General features: G+C 37.5%; 1 protein-coding gene across 1 annotated transcript in view; it reads left to right on the top strand.

The window, feature by feature from the left end:
• musk (muscle, skeletal, receptor tyrosine kinase) overlaps window positions 1–12,327 on the top strand; it is a 31,734-nt gene extending 19,407 nt beyond the window's left edge. Inside the window, exons 14-17 of the mRNA XM_032570608.1 lie at window positions 167–353; window positions 441–635; window positions 2,281–2,429; window positions 8,910–12,327. Coding sequence (XP_032426499.1) covers window positions 167–353; window positions 441–635; window positions 2,281–2,429; window positions 8,910–9,610 — 1,232 coding nt within the window. The 3' untranslated portion in view covers window positions 9,611–12,327. The remainder of the gene's footprint in view (window positions 1–166; window positions 354–440; window positions 636–2,280; window positions 2,430–8,909) is intronic.
• The last annotated feature ends 1,904 nt before the right edge of the window (window positions 12,328–14,231 follow it).

Genomic DNA, 14,231 nt, shown 5'->3' with positions numbered 1-14,231 from the left:
TTGTCTGTCACCCCCTTTTTGTTAATCTTAGCATGCCTTGATTGAATAGGTAATCTTCACAAGCCTTTGCACATAATGTCCTCTTGAAGTCCTGCTAAGGGTTTTGAATGAGCTTCTTCTGTGTGCATCAATAAACTGGTGACTTTCCTTCTACTGTTTTCTATAGTGAGGAAGCCAGAGCTGACAGCGCCTGATCAGGTTCCTCGTCCCCCTCCCACCTCGACATCATCATCGCCAGCCTACTCCATGACTGTCATCGTTATTGTCCTAACCTCAATGGCAACTGCGGTCTTCCTCACAATTATCATCCTTGGCTGTCATAGGAGGAGAAAGCAGTGGAGGAACAGAAAAAGGTAAGAAAAAATAAAAGAAGAGACAAGAAACTTAAAATATGCCGTTATGTTGTCTGATTTTTTTTCCCCATATGCCCTTGCTGTCAGAAGAGAGATTGGGACCCCAACACTGAGCGCTCTTCCATCTGAGCTCTTGTTGGATCGACTCCATCCTAATCCCATGTACCAGAGAGTTCCTTTGCTCCTGAATTCAAAGCTGCTGGCCCTCGAGTATCCCCGCAACAATATCCAATATGTCAGGGACATTGGGGAGGGAGCGTTTGGACGTGTTTTTCAGGCCAGGTAAGACAGAATGATCAAAACAATAAAGAGGGCAACATGTACTTTCTACAATGTCTGTTCAAGTGGACAAGAATGTAATAAAGCAATATTCAGACAGCAGAAAAGGGCTCTACGTGATAATGTTTACATTTTTCACACAGAGGAAAGAGTGAAGATTAAAACAGATGAGAGATTATCTTAGCTCAGCCAGGCTACTGGTCATTTTGAGAACCAATGCGTCATTCACAAAGTCACAAGGGGAGCCGTTATAGGAGTCACCTTCACTTTACCTTGAACCCACAGCAGGATACCATATAGTCTCACACTGATCTCCTTCATCAAACCAAAAAGCAAACCTGAGTCAGAAGGCAGTTTTATTCCTACAGTATCATAAATCTGTCAACAACTGATTTGTCAACAATGTTCAAGTTGTACCTGGGTGTATTTAAAACCTGAAATATATTTAGCTGCATTTCTCTCCTTGCAGAGCAGTGGATGCCATCTTCATTACTCTATAGAAACTCATCTTTGAAAACTAAATTAGTGAAGCAGAGTGGCTGGAAATTAAACCTGTCTAACATAGATTTAAATGCAAAATAGAACTGAAAAAAAACCCTCCTACCTATAAAGCCCCCTTAAGCTTGTGAGCTACTGTCCTGCATGTTTTAGATTCACTCTGCTCCAACACACCTGAATCAAATGAATGGCTTATTGCAAACTCCTTTTACAAACTCGATGCCTATGCCAGACTTGCTAAAGAGGTAATTCAATCATATGATTCGGCTGTGTTGAAACAAAACAAAACCAAACATGCGTCATAGCAATCCAAAACCCCTGCCAGGAAATGGAAATGGCCTAAAATGTCTTTAATCGAAAACCACATCCTTTCTCTGAAACTTGATAACTCTAATGTTTCATTATATATATTTTTTTTATATACAGAGGATTGGAGAACCACCTCAACACCCACACTGGAAATTAAATAGAGTGGATAGAGTGTGTACAATATATACACTGGGCCAAGAGCCTAAAAATGCAGTTTTCAGTGTTAGTGATTGTAAGCATCACAGCAAATGTGTTTCCAATTCTGTAATTTACCCATAGGAAGATTTCACAAAGTGGTGCAATTAACTTTATTCTTTGGAACAATTTTTCTTTTTTTCTGAACTGGATTCATAAATCAGATGAAAGAGCAAACCTGGTGATCAAGTCTGTCAGAAGTGAGCAATGAGCAGGTCAGTCTGTTGATTTAATCAGGGGTCATAAGGTGAACCGGTCAATTGCCGAAAACGGGTATGAGAAATACAGTTAATTCAAATAGGTTGTATCATGAATCCTTGCAATATATTAAATTAAATGTATGATTTTAGCACTCAAATATTTATTTTAAGTATATTAAGAGAAGGTAAAAATGTGTGGTTATTAAACAAAGGAATCATATGGAGGTAAGGACTGATGAAACAGTGAATTAGGTTTTTTCAAGCTAATTTGTAGAGTAGTTCTGTCTGTGCCTAGAGCAGTTTTTGCAAATGTAAAAATGTTAAAACAGAACATAGAGTTAGGCAAAATGGGCATAAATGAGGCAATTTATTTTGTAGAAACAGAAAACACTAAATTCTGTAACATTCTGTATGAATCATTAATGAATGCACTCCAATACTTGCAGAGCACCGGGCCTCCTGCCGACAGAGCCTTTCACAATGGTGGCTGTGAAGATGCTGAAAGAGGAAGCCTCAGCTGACATGCAGAACGACTTCCAGAGGGAGGCGGCGCTCATGGCCGAATTCGACCATCCAAACATCGTTCGACTGTTGGGTGAGTCGGTCTCTGTGGAAAATAGTGAGATGGGAAGAGTGTGTTCCAAACATACTGCAGTCACAGCTGGAGTTTACATTGGATATCTGTTAAAGCAGTGGGTATGCTTCAAGTGAAAACACGGCACAAATACAAAAACAATGAAACGGAGAAGCAGAAACAGTTGGACAGAGAAGAGACAGTAAGAATGAAGCAAATAAAAGAACAAGTACAAGGAACATGACAGGTTAAACAAAATACTTACATTTCTGTACACACGGCTACCGTGTGCTCAGAAAAAAGAAAATGTTTCTGTTATGAGGACTAGTACTCTTCTCAAATGATTATTTCATTAGAACTGAGAAATATGGTTAGTTATACCACTTACTTCAACACAAAAGTGCCAATACACCTAGACAGCACAGTACTTTTTAACCGTTTTAAGAACAGACTTTAAACTATTCAGGAAAAATTATTTGATACCAATTCAAATTCGAATACTAACCAGGCAATAATATCAACCCAAACCCTATTTTAAAAAAAATAAAAAATTGATACTGTCTAAAAGATTAGAAACACTTCAAACTGGTTTAGTTTCCAGCGTCCTCTCAGATACAGTAATTCTTTTGAATTAAGTCACTTTTTCCACATTGTTAGCACTTCGACATAAATGCACTTCAGACAGCTGCTTCATGTTTGCCATGAAGCAACTAGACAACTAATGTGCTTTTATTGACCTGCGTAAAACAAATGGCCTCCATTAAACATTATCTCCACTAATTCAGTCTATCTTATCTAAGACAAACAGCTCAAATCCAAACATACTTTCAGGAAGACATTTAGAGGCACAGCATGCTCATTTTGGTACTTGCAGAAGATAAACAGAGCCATCGGTCATTGACTGCTCAAAGTAGGTTCCACAGTTCCTCTTGGTTGTGAAATATTTTTAAAACAACATTCACATTCACCCCCCATGTCAGAGACCTACAGTGTTTGATGTGTTCTTTCGCTTCAGCTTTGACTGACTGATTCATGTTCATTAGGTCTCCTATAGATGAAGCAAGAAATTAGAATCCCGATGACTAGATTATTTCCTTAACCTCCAACTACCCTCAATGCTAATAATACACCGCAACTGTTGTGTAAAAATATGTCTCCATAAGATGAACGACTCAAATTTAGAAACGACATATGATGGCATGTGTTTGCTTTGATGCATGAAGTTTAAGTTTCATATATTTAGCTATGGAGTGAAGCATTTAAACTGACATTCAACTAAGATTACTACTGTCTACTAGGGCTGTTGTAAACAAATATTTAAATAATCAAGTAATCTATCACTTATTCTTACGATTAATCGAGTAATCGGATTAAAAAATGTATAGAAATATTGGTAAATCTGGCATAACACCGGTGTTACTATCGGATATCAATATCAGTCCAATTTTTTCCATTTTTGAGCGCCGCTGACAGTTACTTTTTTGTAGTTTGGAAAACTAACCTGTAACAATAATAGCTCACTTTCTAAGTTAACCTGAAGAAAAGTTATACAAAGACCTGAAATTATATTCAATTTAATAATAAAGAGGCAGGCTCACAAATACTCTTATAAAAAATGTCTATACTCCAGCTTTTAGTTTATGCATTCGGTGAGTTTAATAGATGAATTCTCACCTTGCCCCATACCTGTCAAGCTTTGGGTTTGAGAACACGGGAAATGTCGCCTGAACTGGGGAGTAACGAAGTAAGATGGGGGGATGAAATAGACAAGGGGACAGACGAAAGTAAGACCGGGGTGAAAAGACGAACGAACAAACCTAATGTGGGGAAGACCATAGACATAATATATGGATAGACGCCTCATGGGCCGCTCTCGCCTATTGGAGCTGACGAGATTTAGGGCGGCCATCTTGGAGCGGTATACCACTCCACTCAGCCTTATATATTTGGCAGGCACAATAAAGGATCAGCGCATTTAATAGATCATAACACGCTGAATAGTAATCACATTGTCACATAATTAAATTTTAGGCATACAGCTATTAAAATTGCATGTATAGGAACGTATAGTTTAGCATATTTAAATAATTTTGGTGGAATACAATGTTTTAAAGTATGACATGTTTTGCAAGATACAACCAAAGATGCAATTTATTCACACACATTATGTATATATTCCGATAATCTCATATATACACACATACACACATGCATACTTATCTGTTGTGACAGTATTTACATATTCATTACATTTTTACACAATCTAATAGCCTTATACATACACATATATATATATATATATACGTATATATATATATACATATATATATAAAAACACATACTTATCTGTTGTGACAACAATATTTACATATTCATTACATTTTTACACAATCTAATAGCCTTGAAATAGGACAGTTTTGCAGAGCTTTTTTCTGCTGTTGCCTTTCTGCAAACCAAGACATGTGACTTTTGCAATGTGGTGCATCCTTATCTTCAGAAACACAGACACAACCAATGACAGCAAGTCAGAATGGTGATTGTCAATGCCAAATTGTGTCTCCTGAGTGTGTTCCCCAAGCTGGAAAACATCTTCTGTTCCAATGTCTTCACGGACTATGTATGTGACGGTGGACAGCTTAGGAGGATGGTTTGGTGAAGCACCACGAATCACCCTCTCTGCAGCTCTCACCACCTTCACTACGCCTTGTGAGGGAATCACTAACCCGCCATTATTTTTCAAAGTGAGAAGATGGTAGTTCTCATCAAATGAAGACGGTGTGGCATCTTGAATCAAACTGACTCGACATGGGTCACAGGTTAGTTTACGCAGAATCTGCCTCACAACAAATCCAGATATGTAAACCAAGGCATTTTCTACCAGACCACCAAACTTGGTCGGAAGATAGCTGTGGTCGTCCAGAATGGCTGAAATCCTAGCAAAAGGACAGGGATGCTCTTCATTAGATTCAGGAGAGGACATTTCAACAGCAGACAGGGACACGGTGTTGTCTTGTGCTGCCACATTGCCAGCCGTTCTTTGAGTTCTTCAGTAATGAGATTTTTTTCACTCAATTCCCCCAAAAGTGACTTTGCTGTGGTCTTTGCCCTCTTCTCTCTGGCCATGGTGTTTTTCTTGTCCCGCTCCAGATATTCCACTCTTGCCAACGCTCTCTTATGTTTTGCAGTGACAGCGGTAAGAGAAGCTGGCAAAGCATAGCAATGATCCTAAAGACAGAGAGATGGACATCACCCATCACTTAGACATCACTATGGCACACTTTCTTTCAGACGACAGCAGCACTGTGTGCGTCTTCAACTATGTTGGTTTTATTTGTTTTATTTGTGAGAACATTCAACATGAGGGTTAGAAAATAATTTAGATTTTAATATGATCTTGACCATTATGATATGATATTTACAATAGAAAAAATACTCACATCATTAGACTGAGGTTGCAGGTCTGAACTACAAGTTTCTGGGTCATCTTGAGAGGCCACATACTCACTACTTTGGGCTTTTGTGGAGGTTATTGTAGTTCTGTAGTTTTCAACCTTAAATGTAAAAACCTTATGAATATGGACTTCACAGTATATACTACCTGTACATAAACACACATATATCCCTTAAGGCTAACATTATGCACATTTATGAATGCTAATGAACTTTTAATAATGCACCTACTCTTTGAAGGTGAACTGGGAAGCTGAAAATTGATGGTATCACATCAGCTCTCAGTCTGACAATCTGACCTGTTTTGTCAAAATCCTCCGTTTTGAAATGCTCACTGCATAGTACAGATGAATCACTTGCAGTGAATCCATCCCTCCTCAAAGCTATTTCCCACCTCTTCCTCCTCTCTTTATCTTTTGGAAACCTTTAAAACAAAAACGTGATATCTGGGAGTGTGTACACAAAAACATTGTCCGAATGAGGTCCATGTTATTTGCAACGGTTGAAACTAAGGAGCCTTGTTGCCTGCTTAAGCTGAGCATTCAGAAAAACGTTACACTCACTATTTTTGATCTTCATATTTTAAAGAACATAAAACTCCAAATTTGATTAAAATTTGTTGATAATGATAATTAAACAAAGCTACTGAAATTGTGAGTAGGCCTGTTTGAAACATATTCCTGTCATCAAATCTCCGGCTGAAGACCGATAGCTAACATTTGCTGTCATTTCGCTGGTGGGCATAAATACAGTACAGTAATATTACATTCACAACATACTAACAATAATATGTCATTCTTACTTGTGAAAAGTTATCCCCCGGTCCCTGACATCAACAGTTCGCAGATTTAAACACGAATAAGCCGAGCAGAACTGAGGCATCTTCTGTTGTTTTGGTTCAGCAAAGTACGAGGGTATACCGCTCTAAGATGGCTGCCGTATTTCCTGCGCCGGAGCGGCCAATGCGGCGTCTACCCTTATATTATGTCTATGGGGAAGACGACCGGTAGACCAGGAACGTAGGACCGGTGGGTGCACACGTGATATTTACGGTACCTTCGTTCGTCACACTCAGAAACTCCTCTACCTGCCATGTACCGCACGATGATTTCCGCCACCCGTTTGTTGAGTCCGGGAAGATATGAAACGTATTGTGCGGTTCGTCCGTAAGAATCCACTTACACTGTAACCATCAACTACTCAGCCGCCCGCCGTGTTCAGTCTATCCGCTCACCTGAATAAATACTCCTGCAGCTGCTCTTCCCGCCGTTCGCTTTCAACCAGCAGCTCCCGGAGGAGAAACGCTGCCGTACTCCAGGCATCCCGACATTCATTTTAAGGATTTCTATTGGTCCTCCAAAAACGATAAAACCCCGGGCATTATCATCAATCAATAAAAACCCCACGTGCCGAACTTGAAAACTGGACTATGCTGCTAATACTTAGCTTTCGGCAACAACTCAGAGGCGGAAGTGAGAGCTCCGTGCAACGCAAATAATGTTCCGGCCGGAACACGGTGCGCGAAAATATAAAACATAAATTCATGAACCTTCGAGGCAGGTACATTTTCATCGAGGAATTTTAATAATTGAGGTACTCAAATCATTTGAGGAATTGTTTCAGCCATACTGTCTACTACTGTCACCCTCCCTAGCATAAAAATATTGTTTTGCAAAAGTGTTCATACCTTTGGGATATTTTCTTAGAGCAAGTATTAATTGTCAAAAAATACTTGGGGATTTCATTTTAATTTAATAATAATAGAAAAGAAATAAATCACATTTACATAAGTATGGTTTTTGGTTTTCTATTTTTAATAAATAATAAAAAAAAAACAACTCCAAAACTGATCCTCCTCCACCCACATTTTGGTAGTGGGGTACTTCTGTGTATAATTTTGAGGATAAGAATTGACATAATAACATTTAAAATAAGGCTGCCACACGAAAAAGTGAAGTGCTGTGGATACTTTCCATATGTGCTGTAACAACACATGGAAATTGTGGCTTTGTCAACAAAATCAGTAAACCTTGGTATGAGATGTAATCAAGTAAATAATTTATCAGAACAAAGCTGAGATGTAATGGCAAATGTTAAATATAATAGAGGTGATTTTTGGAATCTTTTGATTATATACAAAAGACAAAATTTCAGATAAAGATAATTTAGTATGTATAACTATCCTGAACAGGAAATAATTAAGTTTGAGGGCCTCTATATGACCCTGGTTTTTTTTCGCCCTGAGTTTTTAACACTCCTTTTGGCTCCTTTAATGTATAGTTTTAAAGACTTTGGTTTATGCAAAGCTTTCTTACAGCGTGTTTACAATAGTGGCTCTGAACTGAAAGTAGGTCTCTGAAGAGCCAATAAAATGTGATTCTTTCACTTGTTCTGTTGATTAGATAACTAGATAATGCAGAGAACTTCATCCATCTTTATCCATGACTCACATACTACATCAAATGTGCAATCATAGCTTAAAATAAAAGCAGAAATACTTTTGTATACTCACAAATTCAGTCCACACCATTTTGCTAATTTAAACCCGGTCCCTCAGTGGATTCCTGCCTGATATTATTTTATTCTGAAGGACTTTGGAATCTCAACAAGAAATTAAAGTAAACCTTTGTGGGTTAAAACAACATTTGAAAGCATTTCAAATAACTTTGCTACCAGCAGGTCATTGAGCCTTTGATTTCAAAAGCAAAAACAGAAACATAATCATTCATAGATACTCTTGACACAGTTCACTTTAAGGCAACAACCTACAAACTATTAGTTTATGGAATATCTTAAACTGAGTACAGACCAGCAAAAAAAGAACTGCAGTTCAAGGCCCTGTTGGGTATTTTCAACCCTCTTTAGGACAAATCTGGTTCAACAGCACAACAGAAATAAAATATCAATTTGCATGTTGCCCTCTTAAATACCAGGTTCCAAATACTAAATATAACATGAAGTGTTTTTTTATGTTAAAAGTTTATTTTGCTGATATTTGGTTTCGCTATGCTTATTTTCTGATTATAAAGATGTTGTTTGTTCTCTCCTCAGGTGTCTGTGCTGTGGGTAAGCCGATGTGTCTGTTGTTTGAATACATGGCCCAAGGGGACCTCAATGAGTTCCTACGTCGCCGATCTCCAACCCAGTCCGTGCGCACCATCAGCCGAGCTAGCCTATCAGCTCGCAGTTTCTCCTCCGACGGGGAGGCAGCGTCTCTCACCTGTCCGGAACAGCTCTCTGTTTCTAAGCAGATCGCCGCGGGAATGGCCTATCTGTCAGAGCGCAAGTTTGTCCACCGGGACCTTGCAACACGCAACTGCCTGGTTGGAGAAGAAATGATTGTGAAGATTGCAGACTTTGGCCTCTCCAGAAACATCTATTCAGCTGATTACTACAAAGCCAACGAGAATGATGCAATCCCCATCCGCTGGATGCCCCCGGAGTCGATTTTCTACAATCGCTACACAACCGAATCAGATGTATGGGCCTACGGTGTGGTGTTATGGGAGATTTTCTCCCACGGGATGCAGCCATATTACGGAATGGGTCACGAGGAGGTTATTTACTACGTGAGGGATGGTCACATCCTTTCCTGTCCTGAGGACTGTCCCCTGGAGCTGTATAATCTGATGCGTCTTTGCTGGAGCACACACCCATCAGACAGGCCGAGCTTTAGCAGCATACATCGGATACTGGAGCGAATGCATCTAAACAGCCTGAGTGCAAATGCAGAGCCTGAAGCTGACTCATAATTTTTATTTAAGTGATTCTTGCATGAGGGAAAGCATCAAGGAAACTGGGATTGTAGTTATAATTTGTCACTGAGAACAAGGATAAATGTAACACTTGATAATGTTGACTTTGCTAGCCCTATTTTTTCTTCTGTGGGTATCATATGTTTAACCCCTATCCTGTTTTAATGACAAACTATGTTTTATTCATTCTATTTTGCTTGATTTTTCTTCAAGTCAAGCAATTTTGGAGCCTGAAATCATAGATGTACCAGCCTTATATAGGCAAATCTCAAAGATAGGATAAATATTAAAATAAGAAAATGCCTTTCTGCTTGATCCACCTGATTTGAATTAATTGCATATTAGCAGACAGTTGCACAACTGGGTGTAAAGCTTAAGAGATGGATCATGTTTTTTTTTTTTTTTAAGTAGTGGTGGAACATATAAACCCCCAGGACTGGAGTTATTTCTGAGATGGAGCGCAGATACAGATACTTAACTGAGTTGAAAATATCGCAGGATGACATCACAGGATGTCCACACCCATATACATTTGTGTGTTACAAAGCAGATCAAAGACCAATCTGATTGGGAGACAATGCAGCAGCATCTGCTTGCACTTTTCTGATGACAAAACACAAAACTATCATTCCTCCCAGTGACAATTTACAGGATAAACTGAGCTACTCCACAGTGGTTTCATGAAGATATCTAGATATAAAAATAAGCAAGTCTTCTGAACTGCTTTTCAAAAGAAAATGATGAACTTGAATACTACATCCAATGCTCTGATCAAACATTGTCAAATTGTGTCTAGCTTTATAATTTGTTTCTTTTCCCAGACATACTACTGCTACAGTCTGTAATAAACTGACATTTGCTCCTGTTGACAAGGCTTTCTAAAGTTAGCATGTTAGCCAACCCTTCCTTTCTGATGTGACTGATATTTTTCAGCTTGTAACTTATTTCTACATGCGTAAAATCTATTTTTTAAGAAAAGTCTTTCTCTTGATTCTAAAACTTGGTGCCTTGATCATTAGAAACTTGAATGACTAATGTTTCAGCTGCTCTCTTCTACACCAAGAGCTATCTGAGAATATCTGAGCACTGTGCAGAGTAGGTCACATAGAGGGATTCACACCAGTCACTACTGTGGATCCCACACTGGGGATGTGACTCACAGACCCCCATGTATTACACAAGCAGCATCCGTCTACTCTCATTTCATCAAGTACTCCACAGATCATTTGAAAAAGCATTAATAGAATCAACAATCAAATACTTTATTATTTTATTCATATTTAAGCTACAGTAATTATTCTCAATTTAGTTAGTATATTTCCAATAACTATTTTAAAAAGGCTAGGAGGTTATCTGCATGGGATGAAAAAAAGTCAAGCTCTGAATGCAGCTGAATTAACCTTTTTTGTTAGTTTTTTTTACAGCGTTTGGGAAATGTATGTTTGTGGTTTTTTAATAGTTCTTATATAATACCATGTCCTTAGTTGTATTCCCTTGTCATGTACTATAAAGACTTGAATCACAAAAGTATGGACATTTTTAGTAATTTCAACAAGAGTTGTTTAAATCTTGTTTTTTATTAGTTTGGTTTTTAACAGTTTTTTTTTTTCTCTACTCTGAATTTTGAAGCATAAAACAGATCAATGTCATTTAATGGACAAAGGGCAGTAGCTTGAGAACATAATGCTACCTTTTTAAAGAACATTGCTATGAAAGAAACAGTTTATTCCACAGTGGCACACAATCACTTTTAATTGACACTGATCGTCAAAGTATATACATTTTTATTCCAGTTTGAGGCATTTTTACGAGGTTGTTTGTTTTCATTGTTGGTTTTTGATGGTCTTTCAAGTTTGCAGGGAAAACAAAATTCAGTAAGTTTTGTTCATAAAATGTCTCAATACTTGTTTAATGGTTGTTCTGCAAAACCACTTGGCAAGATCCATTAATTTAGGTTCCTTAAAAATGAGTTGACTAAGAATAAGCCAACATTTGTCTGAAGGGGGCAACTGAATTTGCTTTTATGGAGGTTGAATGTTTTTCTGTTTCTTAAGAAAAAGTTTAGTTCATATCGAACTGACAAGACTTTGCATGTGACATTTTAAAAAAAAATTTCTTACATACATTGTGGAAAAATTGAATAAATTAGAGATTCACATAATTTAAAAGAAATTATTCAAAATTTTCAGTTCCAAATGCATCCAGTAAAACAGACACGCTTAATTTCTTTTTATTTGTGGTGTTCTGTTTTTATTTGTTGCACTTCGTAAACTGTTTTAAGTTCGTTATTTATTTTTGTATGTTTTGATTTCTATGAAATAATATACAGTACATATGTGTATGTCTGTATTGCCTATGAATAAACAAATATTCCATGTATCATTTAGTAAAGGGGTTACCAACACAGTCCCTGCGGGCCCCCAGTCGCCCGCGGAGCAAGTTCAAAAAATAGCCATTGTCATTAGGGAGCAATGCCAAAGAAATTATTTAATTGAGTGTTTTTACATTGAAGTAATAGCATTTGTTTATATTTAGAGTTTTAAAAAAAGGAAATGATAAAAAACGTTTAAAATAAATTGCTTTATGTATAAAGCTCTTTCCTACGGTTAAAGTTCAGAACTATGCTCAGACGCCTGCAGGATATTATCGGAGGGCAGCAGTGCCTGCAGCTGTACAGCTGCACATACTCTGTGTACCTTGAGATCTTCCTTTAAGTAAAAAAAAAAAGAAATAATAATTTCTGGAATTTTTATTATTTAACCCTCTTTACTATTAAAAAAATTGTGGAGAAAAAAAGATCTTTTGTGCCAAAACATCTTGTGCGTAGTGCACGTGCAATGGGGGGGGCGAATGGGGCCTGAGCCCCTGCCCTTTTTATCCTTGATGCCCTTAGTGCCCTTTTTGAGTTTTTTTTTTTTTCAAAAAAATGTTATTTTTATTTTTTATTTTTAATCTGTTTGTCAGAAGGCCTGCTGGTAGGACTGGTAATATACCACCAAGGCTGAAATCTGCACTTGGGAGTCAGCGGCTCTTGAGGACAATGGACTGGCACGGCGGGGTGCGAGGACCAATGGTCAAAAGGAAACATTGTGTCCGAAAACAGAAAAAGGGGGAAACGGGCGGGCCTGTTGACCCAGCTGATGCCAACTCAACCTCTCTCTAGCTAAGCAAGGTTGGTGGAATCAAATAATGTTCTCACTCTTTGGTTACCTAGCAACTCACTCATTCTTTGGTTTCCTAGCAACAGCCTGTTGAGTCACTTGCGCAGCAGCAGTTTCTGGTTTCACCTCCATTCCTCATAATTGCTTAGAAATAAAAAAAGAAATAGAAAAACATTGTGATGTATTCCAAATATTTAAAACAGAAAAACTAACAAAACATTATTGATACAGATATAAGACACTTATTTCATGATATCATAATATTGTTCAGCCTTACCATAATTAGACTATTTCCGTGTTTAAAATCCATTTTAATTAGTTATTATTTAGGATTATTTTCTGAGAAATTGAGTTTGATTAGTTTGAATGTAATTACTGAAATTTGTGGTTTGGGTAATGTTATCATTAACCAAATCTATATGAGTTACAACAACATTTAATTTCCCTTTGGGATCAGTAAAGTTGAATTTTGAAGGCAAAATTTTACCAAGTATTTTTTTTTTGCCCAGTTTCTAGTGAAAATATCTTAGCACACTTAAAATAATACAAAACTGACTAAACCTTTAAGCAAGATATAGAAGCTTGTTTAAGTGAATAATTCCTTAAAATTGCTGAAGAATTATTAGTTCCGTTCACAGAATATGATACTTAAAACAAAACATTTTCCCCCAGTTATTTTTTCCATCAATATTAAGGAATCACTGAGTTAAAACAAGCTCCTATATCTTCCTGACAAGTTACTCATAAGTTAGTTGTGTCTTATCCTAAGTGTACTAAGATGTTTGCACAATAAACTGGACCAAAACTACTTGGTGAGATTTTGTGTTTTTGCAGTGAGGGAGTTGAAAACAATCGGAAATCATGTTTATTTCCAAAAGATGTGAAAAATTATGCTAAATTATGCACTAAAATAGAACATACTCACCGGCGAAATCTGCTGCCGGGCCGTTGTTCGGCGCAGCATCGTTCACTGATGGTGGACATGATGCTTTGTAGTCCTGGCCAGTCATCTGTTTGTAGTCCATTTTCAGCTTCAGTAGCAGCTGGACAGCAGCATCAACCTCAGCCTGCAGAAAAATAAATAAAACAGGGGCAAACAAACAAACAACAATATCATCTATTAGGCAAAAAATGAATTTTTTAAAAAAAACCTGTCAGTGCTTTGCGTGTTTGCCTTAGGTTCCTGAGTTTGCTGTGGTGTGTTGGTTTATGTATGTTGTATAATGGTTAATAAATTACATTTTGAAAACTACGTTGGATATTTATCCTTACAGGACTTTAATATAAGGTATCTATGGAAAGATAGTTTAAATCCCAGGGCCCCTTACCTTTGTGAAATGAAGAGCAAATGTTTCCAAAGAACAGTTAAAGACTTTCTGGTAAATTAATCTATTCCCATGTTATAGAGTGGGAACGGATTATATCAGGTGGCTAAAATATTTGGTTCCCCTCCTTTA

The sequence above is a fragment of the Xiphophorus hellerii genome, chromosome 8, assembly GCF_003331165.1.
Source record: "Xiphophorus hellerii strain 12219 chromosome 8, Xiphophorus_hellerii-4.1, whole genome shotgun sequence".
NCBI lineage: Eukaryota > Metazoa > Chordata > Actinopteri > Cyprinodontiformes > Poeciliidae > Xiphophorus > Xiphophorus hellerii.
This window is presented reverse-complemented; position numbering and strand designations above follow the sequence as displayed.